Source organism: Lynx canadensis, chromosome F1 (genome assembly GCF_007474595.2).
Source record: "Lynx canadensis isolate LIC74 chromosome F1, mLynCan4.pri.v2, whole genome shotgun sequence".
Classification (NCBI taxonomy): Eukaryota; Metazoa; Chordata; class Mammalia; order Carnivora; family Felidae; genus Lynx; species Lynx canadensis.
In genome coordinates this window covers 35,600,574-35,623,521 of record NC_044319.2, presented here as the reverse complement: position 1 = coordinate 35,623,521, position 22,948 = coordinate 35,600,574, and the positions used below count along the sequence as shown (strand labels likewise).

General features: G+C 52.0%; 1 protein-coding gene across 2 annotated transcripts in view; it reads left to right on the top strand.

Annotated features, from left to right (window-relative positions):
- MAPKAPK2 (MAPK activated protein kinase 2) overlaps positions 1-22,371 on the top strand; it is a 44,505-nt gene extending 22,134 nt beyond the window's left edge. Inside the window, exons 2-10 of one of the 2 annotated variants that reach the window (XM_030303480.1) lie at positions 16,945-17,084; positions 17,275-17,348; positions 17,627-17,706; positions 18,189-18,315; positions 18,942-19,017; positions 19,423-19,547; positions 19,871-19,956; positions 20,076-20,156; positions 20,649-22,371. In XM_030303480.1, coding sequence (XP_030159340.1) covers positions 16,945-17,084; positions 17,275-17,348; positions 17,627-17,706; positions 18,189-18,315; positions 18,942-19,017; positions 19,423-19,547; positions 19,871-19,956; positions 20,076-20,156; positions 20,649-20,792 — 933 coding nt within the window. In that variant the 3' untranslated portion in view covers positions 20,793-22,371. The remainder of the gene's footprint in view (positions 1-16,944; positions 17,085-17,274; positions 17,349-17,626; positions 17,707-18,188; positions 18,316-18,941; positions 19,018-19,422; positions 19,548-19,870; positions 19,957-20,075; positions 20,157-20,648) is intronic. The other variant, XM_030303481.1, reaches the window with a different exon arrangement.
- The last annotated feature ends 577 nt before the right edge of the window (positions 22,372-22,948 follow it).

Here is a 22,948-nt window from a genome sequence, read left to right as displayed (position 1 = left end):
AGGTCAGAGCGGTGCAAGGACCTGTCTGGGACCAGAGAGCCAGATAGTGATGGAACTGGTCTCACGGGGACAAGGACTTACGACAGGAAAGGTCTGAGTGCGAACCTCACATGTGTCCCATCTTAGCTATGATCTCCTGTCCCCAGGTCAGCCGGGCCTTTTGCAATGCTGCCCCAAGAGGCCCCTGTCCTGGCCAGAACAGTTCCTCTACTTTCCCTTGCTGCTTTCCTCCCATGACCCCCCAGCCACCTCTTTTTCCCTTGTGATTCCTACTGGCTGTAATTCCTTCCCTCCTCCCCCACTTTTTATTATGAAGCACTTTAGATACGCAACAAGCTTGAAAGAACTTCACAGTGAACACCCGTGTACCCAGCCACCTAGATCGTACCATTAAATTTCACTCTGCTTGCTTTCTCCGGTCTTTGCAGTCTTTCCATCTCTCCACCCATTTGTCAGCCCTATTTCAGGGATGTGTTTCGTTAGCAAGTCGCGGAAATCAGTACATTTCCCCCACTAAGCATTTCTGCATACATAGGCATTAGAGTTCGGTGTTTGTTCATGCATTTATTTTTTTGTGTTTTGGTGGTAAAATGTATGTAACTGTGAAATGCTCAAATTTTAGGTGTATGCTTTGATGTGTTTTGGTAAACGCTTCCATCTGTGAATTCCAAACCTCTTTCAAGACACAGAACAAACATTGTTTTAAGTTTATTTATTTATTTTGAGAGGGGGGGGGCGGGGAGCAGGGGAGGGCAGAGAGAGGGGGAGAGAGAGAGAATCCCAAGCAGGCTATGCCCTGTCAGCGCAGAGCCCAACACAGGGCTTGATCCCATGAACCATGAAATCATGACCTGAGCCAGAGCAAGAGTCCGACGCTTAACCGATTGACCGCCCATGTGCCCCAGGACATTTTTATTACCTAAGTAAGTTTCCTCATGCTCCTTCACAATTCTGGTGTTTCTTCACCATAGGTTAGTTTTGCCTGTTGTGGGACATCATATGAATGGAATCATCAGTATGAACTTTTTGTTGTAAGGTTCATCCACATGGTTACCTGTGTAGGTCATTTGTTCCTTTTTATAGCTAAGTGGTACTCCATTGTATGGACAGCCTATAATTTGCCTATCCATTTTCCCGTTGATGGACATTTGGAGTGTTTCCAGTTTGGGGCTGTGATGAATAAATCTTCCATGAACGTTCTTGCACAAGTCTTTTTGTGGACATAATGTTTTCATTTCTCTTGGGTCAATACCTAGGAGTGGGATTGCTGGGTCAACAGAGGCTGGCTGTTCCTTCCTGTTCTGGACTCTGCCCTGCTCTCTCATTGTATTCTGCACCTGAGATTGTGAGTAGCAGAAAGTGCCTTATTGCTCATCTAGATTATTCTCTTGCCGGTGTAGGAATCCCCTGAGAGCCCACCTGACATTCGAGTCTCTGCTTGAATGTTTCCAAGGATGGGGAACTTGTTTCCTAACAGGTCCCTGCTTTTAGGAGACAGCTGCTTATTAATTTCTACCTTGGGGAACCACATAGGACAAGTCTAATTTAGCCTCTTCCGTGTGACAGCCCTATAGAATTTCAGGACTGCTGTCACATCTCATCCCTCAGCTGCTCCTCCAGGGTTTCTCTTCTTCAGGCGGATTGTTCCAGTTGACTGAGCCGTCTCTCGGGTGACGTGATTCTCAGACCCTTTACGTTGCAGTCATCATCCTCTGAAAGCTTAATGCCCCCCTTCAAGTGTGTTGCCCAGAGGTGAGTCCTGGATTCTAGACGTGTTCTGTGAGGTACAGAGTGTGGCTGGATCTGGACTCCTGTCTTGACCTGGGTACTCGGTCCACCCATGGGTTGAAGGCAACGTTTACTTCTTAGCAGCCCCATCATGGCACAGGAGGAGATGAGTTAATGTTTGTAAAAATTCCCGCAAATCTCAGATGGTATTAAGACCGCCCGTTTTAAATCACCTGGAGCCGCAGGTATTAATAGCATTTGTTGCACACCTTCCATATGCCATCATCCCCTTTACTCTTTGCCGCCACCTTATGAGAAAGTTGCCGTTAAAAAGAACTTAACAAACGACTTGGCTTCGAACCGTGTTTGTCAGCTTTGGCACCGTTAACATTTTGTTGGGGATTGTCCTGTGCCTCACGGGGATTCGCAGCATCCCCGGCTTCTATCCACTTGCGGTTCTCTCCATGCCCCATAAGCTGTGACGATCAAAAATGTCTCCAGTTATTTTCAGGTGTCCCCTGAGGGGGAAAGTCCTCTTAGGTTGAGAACCATTCTTAAGGCATAGAACTTGGTCACTGAAAAAAGTTTAAATAACACAGCTCTTCCCAAAGGGTCACCGGTGTTATTCTCTAGGATGTATATTCCCGTACTGTGTCCTTTGTGCAGGACAGTCCTTGCTTTTTGCAGATCTAGTGCACGTGGATCTCAGTTACTACTAAGCTACTACTACTAGTTGAGTAACACCACTTGCCGCGGTGTATTAACTGAGTAGTTGCATAGAGCACAGACTTTGCTACGAGCTCTTCAGTCCACAAATCACTATGTACAGAACAGATGTTTTTTATGATTACATCCCTTCTTTCTGAGTCTGTCAGCGGCGGTCGCTTATTGCCCATCTGTTGTCGGGCTCACACACAGATAGGGAAGTGGGCCGTTGTGTTGCCTCCTTGTCCCCTAGCGATGAACTCATGTGACACTTTACAAACATGGATAATCCAAAGAGGGAATTGGCCAACAAAGATGACATTTCCACAAAGAATTGAAAAGTGGTAATCCCGGAAATGAAATTGGAGCTGGATTAAATGGAGTCACAGAATCAGTAGTTGATTATAGGGATGTCGACATGGCCACGGGTCACGACTCTGCAGGTGAAGCCAGAGGAACCCTGGAAGGCAAGCTCATTGACATGAGTGATTGTGACGAAAAGGAGGAAGAAGTTCCAGAGGAAGTGGCGCTGGGGAAGAAACTCCACATTGAAGGCATTCGTGGAGGTATTCTGTGACACTGAAAGCACAGCGGATAACATGTTGAAAACCGACCCAAACTTTGAAAGGAGTGTGCCAGTTTGCAAAGGCACGGAAACGGTGCCCCCTCTAGAAAGCAAGCAGTGTCCCAACTACTCTGGATAAGTTTTTCCCAGAGAACTGACATACGCTATTCTAATCTGTATTACAGTGTACTGAACACAAGTTTTACTAGATTTTCCATTTCTCTCTTCATTTAGAACTGACAGTAAGAGAGTTCTCAATGTTTTGACACAAATTTCTAAAGGTCATGGAACAATCTTAATTTTTTCCATTGATGATTAAGATCGCACGATCATTTGTGTGGTTCTGTCTTACTGTGCAAAGCAAAGGCTGTCTATATTTAGAGAGGTGTGGGTAAATACACACACACACAACATTTCTTTTGCTTTTTCTCTTTCGTTTTTTTCAAAACATTTCAAAACAAAAATAGGATCAGACTACAAGTGACAATATGCAGCTTGCTTTTCTCATGGGAAATCTCTTTTTTGGAGAACTTCTGATCTTGGTATATCTGGATCTACGTCGTTCTTTGTGATAACTGTATATTATGTTATGTGTCGTTGTAGATGTACAATAATTTGTTTGACCCGTTTTCTGTTAATGGAGTTTAGCTTCTCTCCAGTTGCTTTTTCTCCATGGGATATAATGCTGAAGTGGGTATCTCTGGCAGATTCATCACTAGCCCCATTGAGTGGATGAAGACATCGGAGATAACTGGGACGCCTGGCCGGCTCAAGTCCGCAGAGCGTGCGACTCTTGATCTCAGGGTTGTGAGTTTGGGCCCCACACTGGGGGTAGAGATTACGTAAAAATAAAATCTTTAAAAACAAACAAAAAGAATGTGAAATAACTGCCCAGGTTCAGGCAGCTACTAAGCTCAGAGCTGGCATTTGAACTTAGGACTGTCCAGTTCCAGGTCCTTGTGCTTTTAACTACAGTGCTTTACAGATTCTCTTCTCTTAGAAGTAGCTTTTAACAACACAGCAGCAGCCCAATAGCAAAAAATATTAGAGTTTATTGAGCGAGACACAATTCTAGCGGCAAATACATTATTTTTCCTATTAACTGAGCAACAACCCTATGGGGTAGATACAGTTAATTGTGTCTGTACGATACTCAAGGACACCGAAGAAGGTGAGGAAACTAGCTAATGCAGGAACTGCGACCCCTCAGGTAGCCTGGCTTCAGAGCCTTTGCTGTCACTCCTCGTGTTATATGGATCTGACTTGAGAAAGGTCCCTCTTATCCCATGCTATAGTAGATGCCTTTTTTTTGAACCCCTGACTTGGGACTTTGCTCGGGTCCGTATGTTCACCTACTGTAATCGTTTAGAAATGTGTTACCAGGCACACCTCCACTTGTCGGTCACCTGCAAGTTTGATGAGCTTGCCGTGTACTCTGTCTTCAACCAGCTTGTTGGTAAAATAGCAGGCAAAGCCACAGATGGCATTTCTCAGTTTGTCGCTGGAGGTGTGCTTTGTGTTTAGGCAACAAGCAAGCGTGTATTAAGTACAGCCATAATGCCATGTACTGGGCCTAGGGTTTGCAAGCAAAAGTGAACAAGATCTAAGGTAACGCTTCGTGTCAACTAAGCTTCGAAAAAATGGTGGATGAGATACAGTCCCAGCCTTTAAGAGGCACAAGGTCTACACGGCAGGGCAAGGAATGGTCTTGTAACTGACGCCAGTGAGTGTGGAAGTAGGAGCTTACCAAGAGTCTCTGAGAGCAGAGAGGAGAGGGGCTGGCCGTGCCTGGAGGACGTCAGGGAAGCTTCTCACAGGAGGTCAGCACTGCCTTGGTGCTCGAAGGATGCAGACTTGGAGGCCTGGAGGACTGTCAAGTGTCGTGGCACCCAAGCAGAAAGAATGTGTTGGGGGGGGGGGGGGCGGCGGACAGAGATACTGCAGTGAGGAGCCAGGAAAGACCAGGCTAAGGAACTGGGGTTTTGTCCCGTAAGCCAGTGAACATGTCTAAGGAAGACAGTGCCCTGCTCCTGCTTGCCTTTCAGAGGTTGACGTGGGATGTGCCGGGAACAGATTAAGGCTAGCATCTAGACTCCAGTTAGAAGGCACGCAAGAGAAAAGGGAACCAAGCATGTGGCCGCAAGACTGGAAGAGAGAACGTGGATTTGTTTGGAGAGCTTTCCAAAGACAAGATCAGACTGGATGTGTGGGTGGGTGAGTAGGTGGGACAACTACTTCAAGGTTTATATCTGGGGGCTGGATGTCATTGTCATTTACTGAGGCCGAGGAGCAGGTCAGAGGGGGCGCTGAGTTCAGCTGGCTGCACATTCAGCCGGCCGCAGATCCATTAAATAGCACTTCGTCATTGGTCACTTGTGGCAGCGCTCTGTCCTCTCACCCTTTGTTTCTTTGTCATGTCAAAGGTCCGGCAAGGGACTGTCCTTGTACTCTCCAGAAGTGAAGGCCCCCTGCATCTGGCACTCCTTGGTCTATAATTTAGTGACTCTGCTAGAAAAGGTATTGAGATGAGATGTGTCACAGCCTCTCAGGGAACCCAGGCTGGGCTGCGGTCGCACTTCAGAATCCGTTGGCCAGAGACCGACGTGACGTTCGGCGGCCCCTCTTAATGACCATTCTGTTTACGTGTCGTTTCTTTTTCCCTTGACTGGTCTGTGAACTCCCTAAATCCCGAAGCGTTCAGCATGGTGCCTGGAGCATGGCGGGTGCTGAGAGAAGGAAAGCTGTGGGAGAGCAGGGCGCCCCCGTCTCCTCCTCCCTGGAGCCCTCCGTGATCACCAGCTGGTTCTGGAGGCACACCTGCAGATTGTTTCTGCGTCCCGCGGTGTCTTCACGATTGGCGTCTTGTCCCTCCGTCATCCTTGGGTGCTTATAGGTTGGCTCTTGGTTCAGCTTCCCTTCAAAGCTTCCCTTCAGTGTGTGTCAAGGTTTGGCCTGTTCGAATCTGAAGAACTTTCTCTGCGATTAAAAACAAACAAACAAAACACGATGGACCATACTGGAGATGAACATTCCCGCATCGGCCGTCATTTTTGTGGCTTAGAGCCTCAGCCCCATGAGGGGCCCTCTTCCCCCTCCCTGGTTTTTCTTACAGCTTTGCACGTAGGATTAAGACAGCCTGCAGTCATTCTTGCGTTTTCACAAGCCCTGCTCGCTCTAAGAGCCCACGCCACTCTCTTGGGGTCTGTCCTGTCTTCAGTACCCGAGCTCATCGGGGCTCCCTGTGCTGTGGACTTAACCATCGGTGGCTGCTTCCCCCTCGTTTCTTTCTCGGGGGTTATTATGTTTTACGTGCTCAGAATCTACTTCAGGGGGACCAGATCTTATCTTTCGAAATGCATTCCCCTGTGGGATCTGAGCTCATACTGCTCCGTTGAGGCAACATCTAAATATCGGTTTTCTGCAAGTCTAGGCTAAACAATTGTTTTTGTGCCTGAGTTTTTTCTTCCCTCCTTTGAACTCTAAAATAACAAGGTTACTTCCTCCCAATGTGGTATTCTTGTTGTTATTGTTTGTGCTAAGATGTTTTGTTGTTCCTACATAATTTACTAGATGTTGCTTCCTGGTCAGAATCTGAAGGAGCATTTCCCTTCCTTGCACCTCCGGCTGTATGACAGGTGAACTCTTTAAGAAAGGCACGGCAAGAATTTATCAAGTGCCATGCTCTTAGCAGACAAAAAGAAAAGAAAACAAAACAAAACACCTTGCATTTCTCTCTGTCCGATGCCCTCGTGTTCACGTTGGGTGATGCGAGCTCTGTCTTGCATCTGGGCCATTTTTGCTAACAGCAGGGAAGAGTGGTTCATACCTTCTACCAGTTTATTCTCTCGTAGGTTACCACGGGCGTTACTTAACCTCTGGTTCCCTTGCCTTCTCTCCTCACTCTGCTGACTTTCAGTCTTGGGCATGAGGAATTGTTTCAGGGGTAGGGTGTGTGTGTGTGTGTGTGTGTGTGTGTGTGTGTGTGTTGCCCTGGTGATCTGTAGGACCCTTCTTGTCTTCCATTTTCTGTCTCTCAACTCTCTCCACCTCCCATTAGATCTGTTGATGAAAGTGTATGCACCATGAATCTCATTCCACTTCACAGGAGAGTTGACCATGACCTGGCACTTATGGCTGCTAATTAAGAATTTGAATTTGCTTTGTCAGTTGCACAGGGTCAAGTTGATGGAGGCTGCATAGGCCAGAAACAGTGTCTCTGACCTCCTTCCGTCTTAATTTCTTTTGATACTTTGTCTATCTCTGTGGGTTTTTTAAAAGTTGTACCTAGACGCTGCAAAGAATGTGGCATTTTCTTCTTCCTGCCACTCTGATTTTGGCTTCAATCCAGCTGGGAGCGTTTAGTGTGTTTCCTTCCCACCACTGTCTGCCTCGTGTGCAGGGAAAGATGCTTTGTATCCTGATGTAAGCCATTCTGTTATACAGCCCGCCTTTTAATTTATCAGCAAAGTGTACATTGTGTCTCTTCTGCACTAAGCTGTGCGCTGGGCCGGGCAGGTGCAGAGATAAATGGGGCAGACCTGTGAACAGGGTGGCGTAGGGAGCCAGGGCAACAGTAAACTAATAGCAGCAGCTCAGGGTTTGCTTGTCAAAGCGTCGCTTGTCGTGAAGATAAGACCCTGGAACTTAGTGTCTGAACCGGGTCTGCATCTTGGCTCCGGCAGTTACTAGCTGTGCGTCCTTGGCAAGTTGCTTCCCCAGGACCTGTTGCCACACCTCCGCATGGACTCAGCAATTGACTATTCCAGAGGGCTGTTCGGAGGTTTCATTATAACGTGTTTTCTAAATATAAAGTACACCTGACACGTGGTTGGTGTGGTGTACACGAACATTCCTCTTTCGATCATGAGCATCTGCTGGAAGAAACACAAATATCTGTGTCCCCCAGTCCGTCAGTTTCCTGCCTGAGACTCCAGCGTGCTTGACCTTGTGCGGTGCTCATTTCCACAGGAGTCACAGGTGGTTAGCAGCGGTGGTCTGGGGCCTCAAGCTACTCTTTTTCATATTTGGGTTAATGCTCTTCAGGGAGACATCAGGCCTTTACATCAGCCGGGTAGCCCTCGTACTTTGAACTACGCCGGGTCCTTCCTCCTGCGGCCAGTGTGGGATCTCCTGCATCTGGTCCCCTGCCTCGATAGTCGGAAGGTTGACTTGCTTTGGGGCACACAGAGCTGGGTCAGTCTGAGGGCAGGGGTCAAGTAAGAACTGAGGCATAGTGCACCTTAGAATCTAAACCTCTCGGCTTGATTTTTAAAAAGAAATGCATGTAGATGGTGAGATCCAAATATTACAGAAAGATATAAAGTAGAAACGTAGGGCACCTGGGTGGCTCAGTGGGTTTAGCTTCCGACTTCGGCTCAGGTCATGATCTCACGTTTCTTGAGTTCCAGTGCGGCATTGGGCATGGAGCCTGCTTGGGATTTTCTCTCTCTCCCTCCCCCTCTCCCTCTCCCTCTCCCTCTCCCTCTCCCTCTCCCTCTCCCTCTCCCTCTCCCTCTCCCTCTCCCTCTCCCTCTCCCCCTCCCCCCCCGTTCTCTTTCTCTCTCTCTCAATAAATAAAGTAAAAAAATAAAAAATAAAAAAATAAAGGGGAAAACAAAACAAACAAAAAAACACAAGTTTTTCGGTAGAACCTTCTCCTGGTAGTCAACCCTCTTAACGTTATTTGGGATAAATACCTCCAAAATAATTGTGAGCATCTGCAGGCCTGTGTACCTTCTCCCCTGCGCCTTAAAAAAACAAAACAACAACAAACCACCCAAATGGTATTATTATATTTTCTATTCTGTTCAGTATATTTTTTGGATGTTTGAAAAGCCCACAAAAGAAGAAAGCACTACCTTTATTACCACCGTTTACAGTGACCCATTAATTAACCTTTTTTGGTGTGTTGGCTTCTTGTGTTCATGAATATACTTTAAAAGTTGCTTAAGTAATGCCAATGAAAGTCCATTAAACAAACCAGGATGGTAACAGTAAAGCCAAAGTGCCATCCTGTTCTTGGTCTGCCCTCCCATAAACATGGTGTATGCGGCCCCGCGTCTCTCACAGCCTGTGCACCAAGTTCTCTGGTGTGTAGGTGCCTGCCATCTATCTGACCAGCTCTGAAGTGTCGGACGTAGGTCATTACCAGTTTGGGGGCCATTAAAATGCGTTAGGAACCTATTTGTGGGATGATTTCCTAGCTGGGCAATTACTCCGTTCAAGGTTTGAACATGTACAATTTTGATAGATTCGGGCCAAGTTCCTCTATACTAGTTTACGTCCCTACGGGGTGTATGAGGGTGTACCCTTTCCTCCCAAATCTTGGCATAAACCCAGGAGTTTTGTTTTGGTTTTGGTCAAACATTAAAACATATTTGCCATTCTGGTGACATTACTGTCTTGTTTTTGTAAGCATTTCTCTTTTCACGAGTCGCATGGAGAATCTCTCATTTGGCCATCTGTGTTCCCTTTCTTTGAACTGCCTGGTCGTCTTCTTTGCCCATTTTTATATCGGACCGTTAATCTCCTACAATTGGTTTGTCGGAGTTAAGTTAGCCTTTTATCTGTCATGTGTTGCAAATAGATATTTTTTTAATTGTCATTTATAGTGTGACTTTTAAGTTTCTTGCCTTTTTGTTGAACCTTGGTCCTTTGTGGCTCCCCCAGGAAGGTCCTGGAGAGAGAGGGCAGGAAGCACAGGGAAGGTCTAGCTGGTGTGGGCAGTGTAGTGTGGTTCTTTCAAGGCTTTTAGTACTGGATTCCCCGTTATAAGTTCTGGCTTTGTTTTGGGTGAGGATTTTTCCCTATCATAATAATGAAAGTAACAAACAGAGAACCACTTTGACCTCCCAGCCAAATATTTGGGACTGTGTGTGCCAACGAGGGACCCAGATGCAATACTTCTGTGTATCTTTTATGTCAGTAACCTTCTAAGACTTAAAAACTCTATTTGATTTCTCCTTAGGTCATTTTCTAGGGGAAGGTCATCACTAGCTCCTCATTGCAGAAGTTCTAGAAGAGGGCATACTCCCCACCCCCACGCTGCCAGGGATTTAGAGAAAGGTCATTTCAACCAAGACTTACCTGTTCATCATCTCTTAGGTTCCTGAGCTGGGCTAGATGTGAAGAGACAAGTGACCATGTGTCCAGGATATAAGGATCTCTCTGTCATTGTGGGGGGGGGGGGGCGAGAGAGAGTCTCCCCACTACCACTGCTGATTTCTGACAGCACCCTAGCCCCCTGTTTCGTTCTTTTGTAGCACAAGTCACAGGATGTAATAAACCTTTTTAGACTTTTTGCACCGTGTGCCTCCTGCATCCCAATGGAGGCTGCATGGGGCACAGGCGTGATTTGCTGTGTTCTCTGTTACATCCCAGCACTCTCCCAAACAGCGGGCTGTGTGAACTGGGTGCTGCAGATGCTTGCTGCGTGATGGCATCCTGGGGGGGTGGGGGGGGGTGAGCTCCCGCTCTGCGCTCTGCGTCTCCTCCCTGGTTCCAGGTCCAGGGATGAGGGCTGTGAGGACAGTGTGTCCCAGTCCTGTGGCCTCGTGACCTCCCACATCTCCCTCTTCCGCTAGCACGGGGCTGCGGGGGCCAGTTCCGCAGGCTTCAGGCTGAGAGGAGAGGCGTAAAGAGCTTTGAGCTGACGCAGACGCCCGCTGGCTGGGGAGCTGGACGGCCAGGTCAGGAGCCAGAGGGGACGGAGGACGCTGGGGCGGCTTGAGCTGCAGTTCTCAGTGTCCGCCCCTCCTGTCGGGGAGAAGGGTGTGGGCACCTGCCCGTGGCAGCCTGCACCTGCTGGCGTGAGCTGCCTTCCCCCTTCCGTGGATGTGGGGAGACCTGGGGGTGGGACGACGGCCTCTGGAATACATTTGGAGAGCTAAGCGTCTTTCTTTGCCTCTTAAAAAGTACAGATGCTCATTGTAAGTCACCTGGAAGAGAAAGATACAAGAAAGTTAAGTTACTGTAATCCTCCTTTTCAGGTAGAATTACCATTAGCGTTTTACTGAGTATGAATGCCCTTCCTTTTACACCCTCCCCCCACAGATGTGAATAAATGTATAGAGCTGTACTGTACCTAATTAGGCTTTGTAACTTGCTTTTTTCACTTACTGTCAGATACTTTCTGATGAGCAAATTTGAGGAAACGAAGATTGGGATTTGTGCTTCAAAGAAAAAAAGTAGAGTGCCCCCATTGACAGTGACCGATGGTGACTGAGAATCTAACACACAGGACTCCCTTACTGACGAAACATTCAGTTCCAACACTGCAGTAACGATTATAGATTGTATAGGTAAACACACTTCTAAACAAAAGCAACTTTGACTGCTTATCGCTAGGCCTTCATTAGCTGTTTCTGGTTGATGTCACTGACCCGGGACATACCTTAAGGCCCCACTAGGATAGTAGCTTTGGGTAAAATTCTCTAAGTGGGATTTCAGGATCAAAGGGTTCGTACGTTCGGGCCCCCACTTTTGGCGTTGATATGTGGACAGTCATGGCAGATTTTGTGCCTTTGCCCTACCACGGGGCGGTGGAAAAGGGGCTTCAGGAGCAGTGAGAACAGGCACCGCATCCCAGCCCTGCCACAGGCAACTGCTGGGAGACCTTAAATGGATTGCTTGGCTTCTCTGAGCCTGAGTTCTCTCATTAGTAAAGTGGGACGCGCCCTCCCAGTTGGGTACGAGGGTTCCACGTTTGGAGTCCTTAGCACCCGCTTAGCACAGAGCACCCCGGAGGACAGGGGCTCCCTTCCCCCTGCTCCCTGGGGATCCCGCTCTCCACTGGAGTGCTCTCTGGGACTCACGGCAGCAGCCCTGCTGCCCACGACCTCCTCTTTCCCTCTGTGCCTCAGAGCGACCTCCTCTTTCCCTCTATGCCTCAGAGCGACCTCCTCTTTCCCTCTGTGCCCCAGAGCGACCTCCTCTTTCCCTCTGTGCCCCAGAGCGACCTCCTCTTTCCCTCTGTGCCTCAGAGCGCCAGCTCAGCACCGCCCTGTAGTCCAGGAGGAGGGCGGGTGCACGGCACACGGGGGCCTTTTCCCTTGACCTCCTGCTGCGAGTGACGGAGGAGGTCTGGTTTTAACGACACCCCACACACTTGCGGACACACGCAGTGCCTGACTCAGACTCTTGGCTCCTGGTCAGTCTTGGGAAGGGATGTCTTCCTCCTCATTACGGGTGCACCCGCCCCCAGCTGTCCGGTTGGTCTGGGTGGCGTAGGGAGGGAGAGGAAGAGCTCAGAGCTGGGATGCCAAAGACCGCCTCCCTTCCAGTGTTCTGGGTCCCCCTCCGCCCGGTGCCTGGACCTATTAATAACGCTGTAAACCAGGTGGGCGTGAGCGGGATCCCAGCTGCCCACCCCGGTGGGACCCTGAAACGACCTGGGTGGGAAGTGGGGGCAGAATGATAATAGCAAACACGAATGCGCTGCTCACTGTGTGCCCTGCACTGCTCTTAGTAACTTCCATACGTTACCTCATTTAATACAGGCGAGTCCTGTTATTACCCCCTTTTAAGTCCAAAGGGATTAAAAACTTCCGCAAGGTCACGCACCTGGCAGATGTTGGAGCCTGTGAAGGGGATGATCCCTTGGGGCCTGCGGCTCGTTCCTTCCCCTCCAGTCCTCGTACCTGCTTTGCTGGTGAACCATGCTTCAGGCCCTGGGCTCTGTTACTTCCCATTTCTCTGCCTCAGCCAGGTTTAGGATGCTGACCACTCCTGAGCCTTTTCCTGTGGCCCCACAGTGGAAGATTTGGTGACTGGGGAGATAAGGGGGACCATAAGCAACCAGCAACAGGGGCCCCATTCCTCGTCCCAGAGCTTCCGGCAAATTGAGGCTCGAAACAGGGTTTGGGGAAAGCTGCCACGTCTCCCTCGTTGCCACTGTCATCCTGGAGGTTCCTCCCCAGGCGGTGGGCTCTGTGGCCTTGTCCCTGGCCCTCGCCACACTTGGTGGGTGGCCTTGTCTATTGCACACGCGATCATTAACCTTTTTCACAGTGCGAGAGAATTTCAGACGCGGTGTGTGGAGTGGAGGGCGGGGACAAGTCACAGCATCTGCTCCACACTTAGTGTGGGCTTAAAATATTTCATAAACCCTTGCAGGCTTTGTGTGTTGTGGCTTCTTGGTGAGAAGACCCTTCCTTCCTTCCTTCCTTCCTTCCTTCCTTCCTTCCTTCCTTCCTTCCTTCCTTCCTCCAATCTGGTCTGGAGCCCTGAGAGCTGGAGACCTGGGCCCTTTGGCCTCCACTGTCTTTGTCGTGCCAGAGGAGTGAGCCTTTCCTGGGTGACTCTGTCGGCTTCTGGTTGAACCTGTTGGTGGCCCCTGGCAGCACCACGGGAATCCTGTTTCTCTCTCTGACTCTTCTCTGGCTAGGGGCTCATGCACCCCCCCCCCCGCCCCGTCTGCCACCACCCCCACCGCTGTTCTTTACTTAGCTCGCTTTTCATGTCCTCCCTGCTGGCTGTCCACACCCCACAGCTGTCTGCAAAGCCTCTTTGGCTCTTCAGGCTCTTCCCCCACAACATCAGCCCGCCCGCCCCCCTACCCAGTCGAAGGTCTTGCCTTCGATGCTTGTTGGTTTTCGTATCCCTCCAGGGATTTCTGATAAACACGTACCTGGACGCCAGGCACCAGTCTCCGTGGGAAATTCTTATTATGTTTCTTGTAGAACTTAAACATATGACTCTTTCCGGTTTATTTGTTTCGCTGCATCTAATCCCGCTTTACGGATGAGGAAACCCCTTGCAGAGAGGGAGGTTGGCTTAGCGGACCGCGCGAGGAAGCGCAGAGCTGGGAAGTGAGGTGCGCGTGGCTCCTGAGGCCAGCGTGTTGTAGTGGGTCCGTCTGGCTCGTCTACCAGGCGAAGTGTTGTGTGTGGGCCTGGAGGCGGGATGTGAACCCAGGCCTCCTGACCCCACATGCTCTTCTGCCACGTGGTCTAACCCGTCTCAGGTTGGAGCGCCAGCTCTGAGTTCGTGGGAGGGCCAGGAAACACGCACTTGGGTTTGGGCATTGGTGGTGTCCCCGCCTGGCACAGCTCTGGTTGGTCAGAGCCCGGAGCTGGTTTCCAGGTTGTGGTCACTGGGCCGCAAACGCCAGCCCGGCCTACGGTCTTGCTGGTGACATCAGCGGGCTCCAGCCCCAACTCAGAGGTGATGGAGAGAGTCCCTGTGCTGTGGCAGTTACGCCGCTGTTTACAGTGATGAGTGCCTTCCTGATAACAAAGCACTCTTAGCGAGACTATTTCATGAGATGCTTACAATGGCTCTGTGAGGAAGGGGGCCAGCCAAGTGTTACCCCCTCACTTCACAGATGCAGAACAGGCTTAGAAACGTAATGACCTCTCCCAGGGAATGCAACCAGAAATTGACAAATTCCAGACCCGCACGCAAGACCCTCCTGATTGTAAATCCATGACCTCGAGTTGCCTCTGAGTAAATCTGTCAACTTTGCTTCTTCCTCTCTGGGTCTCGTAGTCATCTAGGCACCTGTAGGGGGCGAGAGAGGTCTTTCCTATTTGGCTGTTCTGAGAACTTTTGCTTCTGAACCATTTGAACTTATCACCCATATAGCACATTAGCTCACTGGGTCATAAGTATTTTCTGTGTCTATGTCCCCTAGTACCCTGATTCCTCCCGCCCCAGCTTGAATTCTTTCAGATTGGGACTCTTCTGTTACGTCTTGACGTTCAACACAATGTGGGACCCAGTAAGTGCTTACTGAGTTGAATTACATGCAAATGAAATTGGTCAGTACCTCCTCCTGCTTTCCTTAGAGCATGGGAAGGAAAGTAAGCTTTTTTCCTGGTCCATCCAAATGAATTAAAGTTGAAGGCGGCGGAACTCAGAACATGTGCAGTATCCCCAGATGGCCACGAGGTGGCAGTGTGACCCCACAGGAAACTTGCCTCCTGCTTGCTCCTTAGGAGACTGAACTATCTGGGCACCTGTCTGGGGATTGCCTCTGCAAGGTCAGTCTGCACTTGCCTGTCTGGAACTGACAAGTCTCAGCCTCCAGCTCTCCTTTTAAAGACTCGTGTCACAGAAAAGGCTTGGGCTTTGGAACCCACCATGCTTAGATTCCAACCCTGGCTCTGCCTTTCCCTAGGAACTTAGCCCTGGACACGCTATTTGTCTGAGCCTCAATTTCCTCGTCCCATAAAATGGCAGTTGCATCTTGTTGACACGAGCACTGGGTGTTGTTGTATGTAAGTGACGAATCACGGGAATCTACCGCCGAAACCAAGAGCACACCGTTCACACTGTATACTTGACAATAAATTATATTAAAAAAAAAAAAGGCAGTTGTGCCGTTAGAAAAGGCCTAGGATATCGCAGACCGTAGCATGATGAATTCTAGTTTTATTGTTGGAAATTCCTGTGTTTGCCTTTCACCGCCCTCTGTGATCTGGCTTCATCCAGACCCTCCGATCTTTCTTTCCAAGCTTTGTGCACTTTGCAGCAGGTCTCTGAGTTTTTGGGCTGCATCACCCATCGACTCCAACTCCACTCCCTCCCAGTCAGTGCCCTGATCCCCACTGTTTTCCTGGCCTGGATGCCCTCCCTTCTGCCTCGCCATTTCCTTCTCAGCCTCCACCGCCCTTAAATTACTGTGTAGGGCTAATCTTGACTTCCCACAGAGATGGTAAGTCTCTCCGGGTCTTTGTCTTAATCACTTTGGCATCTGTGCTGTGCGCATAGCGGACGTTCTGGAATGAAAGCCATGGCTCTGGTTATCGGGCATAGACCAGGCACTCTGCTAGGCGCTTTGCGGGGTGGTTCAATCCTCGCAACTCTATCCCCATTTTGCGAAGGAATAGATCAGGGTGCCTTTGGCTCCGCGCAATAAAAGAACTCTCCTTAAAAGCCGTTTAAATAGTAAGGAAAGATTCTGATCTTACCACAAACAAGTTCTGAGGGCGGGTTCTTGGTGTCAGCAAGGATCCAGGTCGTTGCCTCCTCTCCCGGTTGCTTCCTCAGGGCATGGACTTGTCCTCTAAGGCGGCCTCCTGTATGGCACTAAGGTGGCTGTCCCCGTTCCAGGTACCACGAGCAGGAAAGACGGCATGGGTTCCTTGTGCTCCCTTTAAGAGGCCTCTAGCGGATTTTTTACAAATCTCATCTTGGCCGGCGTTGGCTCTTAGGCTTGTTCCAAAACTAGTCACTAGTAAAGGACTAGGAATTAGTGAGACTGGCTTGGATTAATCAAGATTCAGCCCCCCAGGTTCCATTAGTGTCCCTGGCCACCTGGTCCGGGGAAGAAGGCACAGGAAGGAGGCTCATGAGTTAAGTAAGGAATGTGCTCAAGGTTGCAAACATGTAAGAAGCGGCATTCGAACCGCATCAGGCTGACTCCCTAGGCCATCGGTTGGTCGAACGAAGTATGTCACAGAGGTAGAAAGCACCTTGCTCTGGATTTGGTGTGCTGGGTTTTGAGGGATCTTGGGGGTCCCTTTTCTTACTGATTCTGGAGTCTCTCCCTTCTCCAGGCCCCTTTCTGTGGTTGTATTCATTTTCTTTCAGCCTGTCTTTCTCCTCATGCCTCCTTTACTAACCCCAGTCTCCCAGTGCCCGACTGCTGCCTGCCTTCTAGAAAAGACTCCATGCCCATGGCTAGAAAGGGCCCACCTGGATAAAATGGTCCACGGGCTGATTTCGGTGTAGTTGTCAAGGCCCCATGGAGGTCATCTTAAGGTTTCTTTCAGAGCAGATAAGGGAGCTGCAGAGCTCCAAGTCAGGATTTAGGGGGAGGGGCCGGAGAAAATGCCACGGGAGCTGGCGGGGGACCAGATGGGAGTGGTGGGGAGTTCTGGCGAACCAGCGTGGATGTCCGTGGGCACCCGGGCCACGGCCTTGGAATAGGCCTACCCGGGGCGACAGCCAGCTGTCCTCCTGCAGAGACAGTGCAGTGACACAGGTGGCCGTTTGGCTTGCAGATGCTTCAGGACTGCCCCAAGGCCCGCCGGGAGGTCGAGCTGCACTGGAGGGCTTCCCAGTGCCCACACATCGTGCGGATCGTCGATGTCTACGAGAACCTGTACGCGGGAAGGAAGTGCCTGCTCATTGTCATGGAATGGTACGCACCCGTGCCCGTTCTGCCCCTTGCCCAGCCTGTCCCCGCCTCCCACTCAGGCCCCTCGCCCTCCGGGCACTGCCCAGGCCTGGACCCACAGCTTCAGACATAAATGCTTCATTTCTTTTGGCGGGCGGTGGGGAGGGGTGGCGGGAATTTGTACCCGTCGGATCTGACTGTGGCTTTGTTTCAGTCTGGATGGCGGAGAGCTCTTTAGCCGAATCCAGGACCGAGGAGACCAAGCGTTCACAGAAAGAGGTAGAAAGGGTCTGTTGTGGGGACGGGCCTTGGCAGGCAGGGGTGTGGGAAGGGGGCCTCTGCAGCGCCTGCTCTCTAGGAGGGATGCCGAGGCCCACGGCCTCCTCCAGCTTGTTGCCGAGGCTGGCATCCACAGCTAAAACGTGACCGCTCCCCATTTCTTGGTTTCTAGGGTGGGTGGTGGACGTAGGGAGTCTGGGGCTGCAATGGGGGGTGGGGGGCGGGGTTTCAAACCCGACAATGCATCTTGTGACCTTCTTTCTCTCTCCCACCTCTCACGGCTACAGAAGCGTCAGAAATCATGAAGAGCATCGGTGAGGCCATCCAGTATCTGCACTCAATCAACATTGCCCATCGGGATGTCAAGGTACCAGCCGTTTATTGCCGCCCCTCCCCCTGACTGAGTGTCGCAGAGGGCCGCAGCCGTGGGACCGCGGTGACCCTGGGAAGGTTTGTCCTTCCCAGGAGTGTCCTGCAGCCTTGCTGCCTGGCTCCTGAGGGCACAGTAGGGCGGGGTGCCATTCTCTGCCCCACGGTGCCTGCCCGCTCTGGGCACACCCCCAAACCCAGGAGCAAAGCCGCCTGTGGCTGTGCCCAGCCCTGTGGTCCTCACCTTTGGTTTCTGTGTCCCTGTGGTGTTTGCTCGTGGTTGTCTGTGTTAGTCTCCTGTCTCCAAGCACGCTGTAAGTTCTCAGAAGGCAGACCCCTGGTCATGTATGCCCGCCTGATTGTTGATGACTGTTGAATGGAGGAGGGAAGACAGGAACGTCACGCTTCTGATTCTCATAGCCCCTCAGAGGCTCAGCAGAGTTGCCGTTTCTCTGTCTCTCTCTGTCTCTCTCTCTGTAGCCTGAGAACCTCCTATACACCTCCAAAAGGCCCAATGCCATTCTGAAACTCACCGATTTTGGCTTTGCCAAGGAAACCACCAGCCACAATTCTTTGACCACTCCTTGTTATACGCCGTACTATGTGGGTAAGTCCCAAGGAGGCCTGGGGCGCCCATCTGTCCCCAGGGCTGCTCTCACACCCTCCCTCCAGCTCTCGGTGCCACCGGTCCTGGGAGAATCATGTCCTCTGACCCTTTCTGGAGCTGGTTCTGATGTGACCTGACCACAAGTAGGGCTCGTCAGAGTGAAGCTGGGGTTGAGGCATTATGGGAAATTTTCTGAGAGTATAGGCAGGATTTTGTGCCCACGTGTAATTTCCCCAAGAAGGTCGGTCCTTGCCATCAGATTCCTAGTGGAGTCTGGGACACAGATTTGGTTCTGGGGCCCCAGCTGACTGGCACAGAATAAACTCTCTGAACGTGTTTGTCGAATTAAATGGACAGCGTGGGTTGACAAGGCTGTTCAGTTCATGAATTGTTTCGGTCTCGAGACTCTAGCCCCAGGGCTCCTCTTGGAGGAGGGTCTGTTCCCCACCCCCAATCCCAGCACTGGGTGATGGCTGCTCCCCCCCCGCCCCCCCCCCCCCCCCGCCAGCTCCAGGACCATCATGAGGGGCTGAAGGGCTGGGAGGGAGAACATGTTCCACAGAGAAATGGGAGATAGCACAGTGCTCCCAGGGCCAGACCCACCCACAGGGACCTTTGGTTTGCAGCTCCGGAAGTGCTGGGTCCAGAGAAGTATGACAAGTCCTGTGACATGTGGTCCTTGGGTGTCATCATGTACATCCTGTGAGTGTGCCAGGGAGAGGTGGGGGGGGCGGTGCTGGGCTGGGGCAGCGGGGTGGAAGGAGGCCTGTACCTCTCTGGGACAAGAGGAAGGAGCGAAGGTCAGCGTCCCCTTCTGGATGGGGTTTCCCTGGGAATCCCCGGCACGTCTCCTTCTCTCAATGCTTATTGGATTCTGGTAGCCAAGCGGTGGCTATAAACTGATAAATGGGCAGGAAACTGTGCTTTAGATACTCCGCATGCTGGATTTCTGGGCCCTGGTCTTGACTTCATACGTTGTGCCTGAATCAATGAGTTCCAGTTTCTCTGTGACCTTGACAAGAAGAAGCCCGTTTCTCAGCCTGTTCCTGGTGCAAGGCCCCCTACATAATACCAGCGCTATCCCTCTCTTCCTGCGTCATGGTTTAGGCTGTGTGGGTATCCCCCCTTCTACTCCAACCATGGTCTTGCCATCTCTCCGGGCATGAAGACTCGCATCCGAATGGGCCAGTATGAATTTCCCAACCCAGAATGGTCCGAAGTGTCAGAGGAAGGTAAAGACCCCAGGCCGGCACGTGCGCGTGTGTGCATGTAGGTGTCCCGCTCGTGGGGGTGGTGTGGCAGCGGGTCTGTACCTGTGCTTGTGCCCACTGGGTGCGTCCTGTCTGTGTGAAGGGCCTGGCGCGGGGCCAGGGCTGTGGGGCCACGCGTAACCTATCAGGTGGTGCAGGCGTCATGCCCTCAGCAGCTCCTTGGGCAGTCTGCCTCCATGCAACACCCCCACCCCCGAATCTGGGTTCACCTTGCAAACTTTGGGAAGAGGCAGAAGAGGGAGAGTGGCCCCTGAACTGTCTCTGTCCCCCGCCCCACCCCCCAGTGAAGATGCTTATCCGGAACCTGCTGAAAACGGAGCCCACGCAGAGGATGACCATCACGGAGTTTATGAACCACCCCTGGATCATGGTAAGCCTGGTAGAGGCCGGAGAGACCTGGGTCCATGGGAACCGTCCCTCAGGGTGAGGGTTCAGCCACCACTGTGCCCCATCCCAGGCTGTCGCTTAAACTCCTTTTCTCCCCATCAGCAATCCACAAAGGTCCCTCAGACCCCACTGCACACCAGCCGGGTCCTGAAGGAGGACAAGGAGCGGTGGGAGGATGTCAAGGTGAGGGAAGTCCTGGCTGCGAGGGGCTGGGGGAGGCGGCTCGCCAGGGGTGCCCAGGCGTGGGTGGGGGCAGTTTGGGTCTGCGCTCGCTCACCCCGGGGATCTGTGTTAGAACAAGAGCAGTGACTCTGAGCCACTTCCCCAGCCAGGCTGTGGGCCGGGGACTCTGCGTTTATTCCCGCTAAGCCCCCCGCTCACTAAAGGGACCCCAAAGGCTACTACTCAGGGTCACGCAGCTATTAACAGGCTGGAGCTCACGGGACTCCTGGTCCTCTTCTTGCCTTCCTGCGGGGTCGTTGGAGGGCTCAGGGAGAGCAGCAGGATGCCGTGCCCAGGCTCCGGTGACCCACGCTGGGGTCCAGGCCGCTGTCGGCCCTGGACCCACTAACTAAGCAGCCTGTCCTCTCTGCTCCCACCTCCCGTCGCCCTCCCCCTGCCCTCGTGTCTCTTGTCTCCCGTGTCTCCCCCTCGGTGAAACCCTCCCCTCCCCAGGAGGAGATGACCAGTGCCTTGGCCACAATGCGCGTCGACTACGAGCAGATCAAGATAAAAAAGATTGAAGATGCGTCCAATCCTCTCCTTCTGAAGAGGCGGAAGAAAGCTCGGGCCCTGGAGGCCGCGGCCCTCGCTCACTGAGCCTCTGAGCCCATCCCACTGCACGGCAGGGCAAGCAATAACTCTCGACCTGGATATATTTTTTAAACGAAGAGACACAGAACTGTCCCGTTTCCGCCTCCCCTCCTCCTCGGCGGCATGGAGTCCGGAGCCCCATCAGAGGCTGAATCCTGCCTTTGGTTCCAAACGAACGGCCACCTCAGAGACGGGGAGGCCGGGAGGTTGGGGGTGGCGTGGAGAGAGAAGGGAGCAAGATGCTCTTGAACCCGTGCTCATTTTGCAATTCTGTCAGTAATTTGACGTAGAATTTTTATGAAACTTCTTTTATTGTTCCTTGCCCCACTCTGCCCTCCTGTTCCCCAAACCCCTTCCTCTGGACATGCAAGGGTTTGGGGTTTGTTAAAGGGTATTTGTGGAAACTGTTCTAGGGCGTGTCGCTGTGTGGTCCCACTGCCCTCTCCTTCCCCACTACAGCCTGAGGTCCCTGCTGGCCGAGGCATTCTGGGAGCTCGAAGCCATGCAGGGCCGGGGCTGGGATGCCACCCACCTCCGCTGGAGCCCTCAGACGTGTGCCAGACGCACAGAGGCGAGTGTGAGTGTGAGTGTTTGTGTGTGTGTGTGTGTGTGCGCGCGCATGTGTATGTGTGCCCGGATCTGTGTCTGGGACTGCATTTGAGGGGCCAGGGGCAGGCAGGGCTGCAGAGGGAGGGGCCCTGCTGTGGCTCAAGAGCCTTCACCCTCCCTGGGCCTGCCGTGCCCATGTCGGGTCTGCCAAAGTGCCTGAGAAGCCTATCCAGATTCTGGGCCAGGCCCTCCGTGGCCCGCCCGTTAGCCGGTTCTGGGAGGCAGAGAGGAGTGACTTAGGCACTGGCACAACAATCAGGAAGACTGGACCACCCCCCGTCCTCACCCCCTGCTCCCTAGTTAGTGCTGGTCCTCGTCCTCTGAGGCGCTTAGCTTCCAAGTGGCCTCTCCACTTCTCCTTCCTGCCATTCTTAACCCACTCTTGTTTAGTTTTCCTACATTTTTAGCCACTTCTTAACAGGCCTCCCCTCTGCCCGCGTGGGTGAGCCTGGGCAGTCTAGAAGTGATGCACAGCTTCTGCGTTCTGCTGTCTCTCTCCTGGGCTCTGGAGGCATTGGCGAGCCACCCCATGCGGGCAAAGGCAACACCACTCAAGTGCTGTTGTGTGTTGGGGGGGGGGGGATCCTTCACACCAAAGATGTCCCGGCTCTGCCCCCCCACCCCCCGTCCCCACTGGCCACTTTCCCTACCCCAAACAGCTCAGCTTCACGTATCCAGGCCAGTGAGGGGAGGGTGGGGAGGGTGGGGAGGGCCCTCCCCCAGTGTTAATGAGCAACCTGGGGAGACGTCCTCTGTGCCATGGTCTTCGGGGCTGTAATCCTTCAGCTTTCGTCTCCCTCAGGGGCAAGGTGGTGGAGGAGCCCCCCAGCTCTTCTCTGGGCACAGGGGAGGCCCTTCTCGGAGGGCCTGCAGCGCCTCCCTGTCTCTGATGGTGTGTCCAGCACTCAGATTGTTGTAAACTATTGATGTTTTGTATGAGCGAAACTGTCTTTACTAAACAAATTTAATAGTTGAAAGGTTTCCTTGCTCTTCCTTCACGGGACTCAGCCCTTCTACCCCCCTCCCCCCATTTCTCTTCTTCCCACAGATGGAGATGGTTCTGTATGTTGGGAGGGCAGAGTCTGGGTGTCCTGGCAGGGGAGAGGACGGGAGGGCCTCCGGGGTGAGTGGGAGCCAGCGCCTGTCCCGTCCAGGGTCTGGCCAGGATGTGTCTGGTGTAGGGGCATGAATGCTGCTGTCCTTTATAGCAGCATGGGGTGACAAGAAGGGGTGGGGGGCCCATGCTCTTTTGCGAAATGCTGAATCAGGAGTGAAGCTGTTTCTCAGTACTTGATTCTTTGACCTGTTTAGCCACAGCCAGGTGCTGGCCTGGGATGGGAGGAACTTGTTTCAAACCCTGGGAGAGACCAGGGGAGCAGGTTGGTGTAGTTCCTGAAAGTTCCAGCAGGGGGCGATAGGGATTAGGCTTAAACCAAAATACTCTACATGGACCTGGAAGAGCCCTCTGTGTTCACAGGACCCAATTCCCGCCAGTTCACGGATGAAACTAGCAAGGCCCAGAGGTGGGATGTTTGGGGTCACACCATGGATTG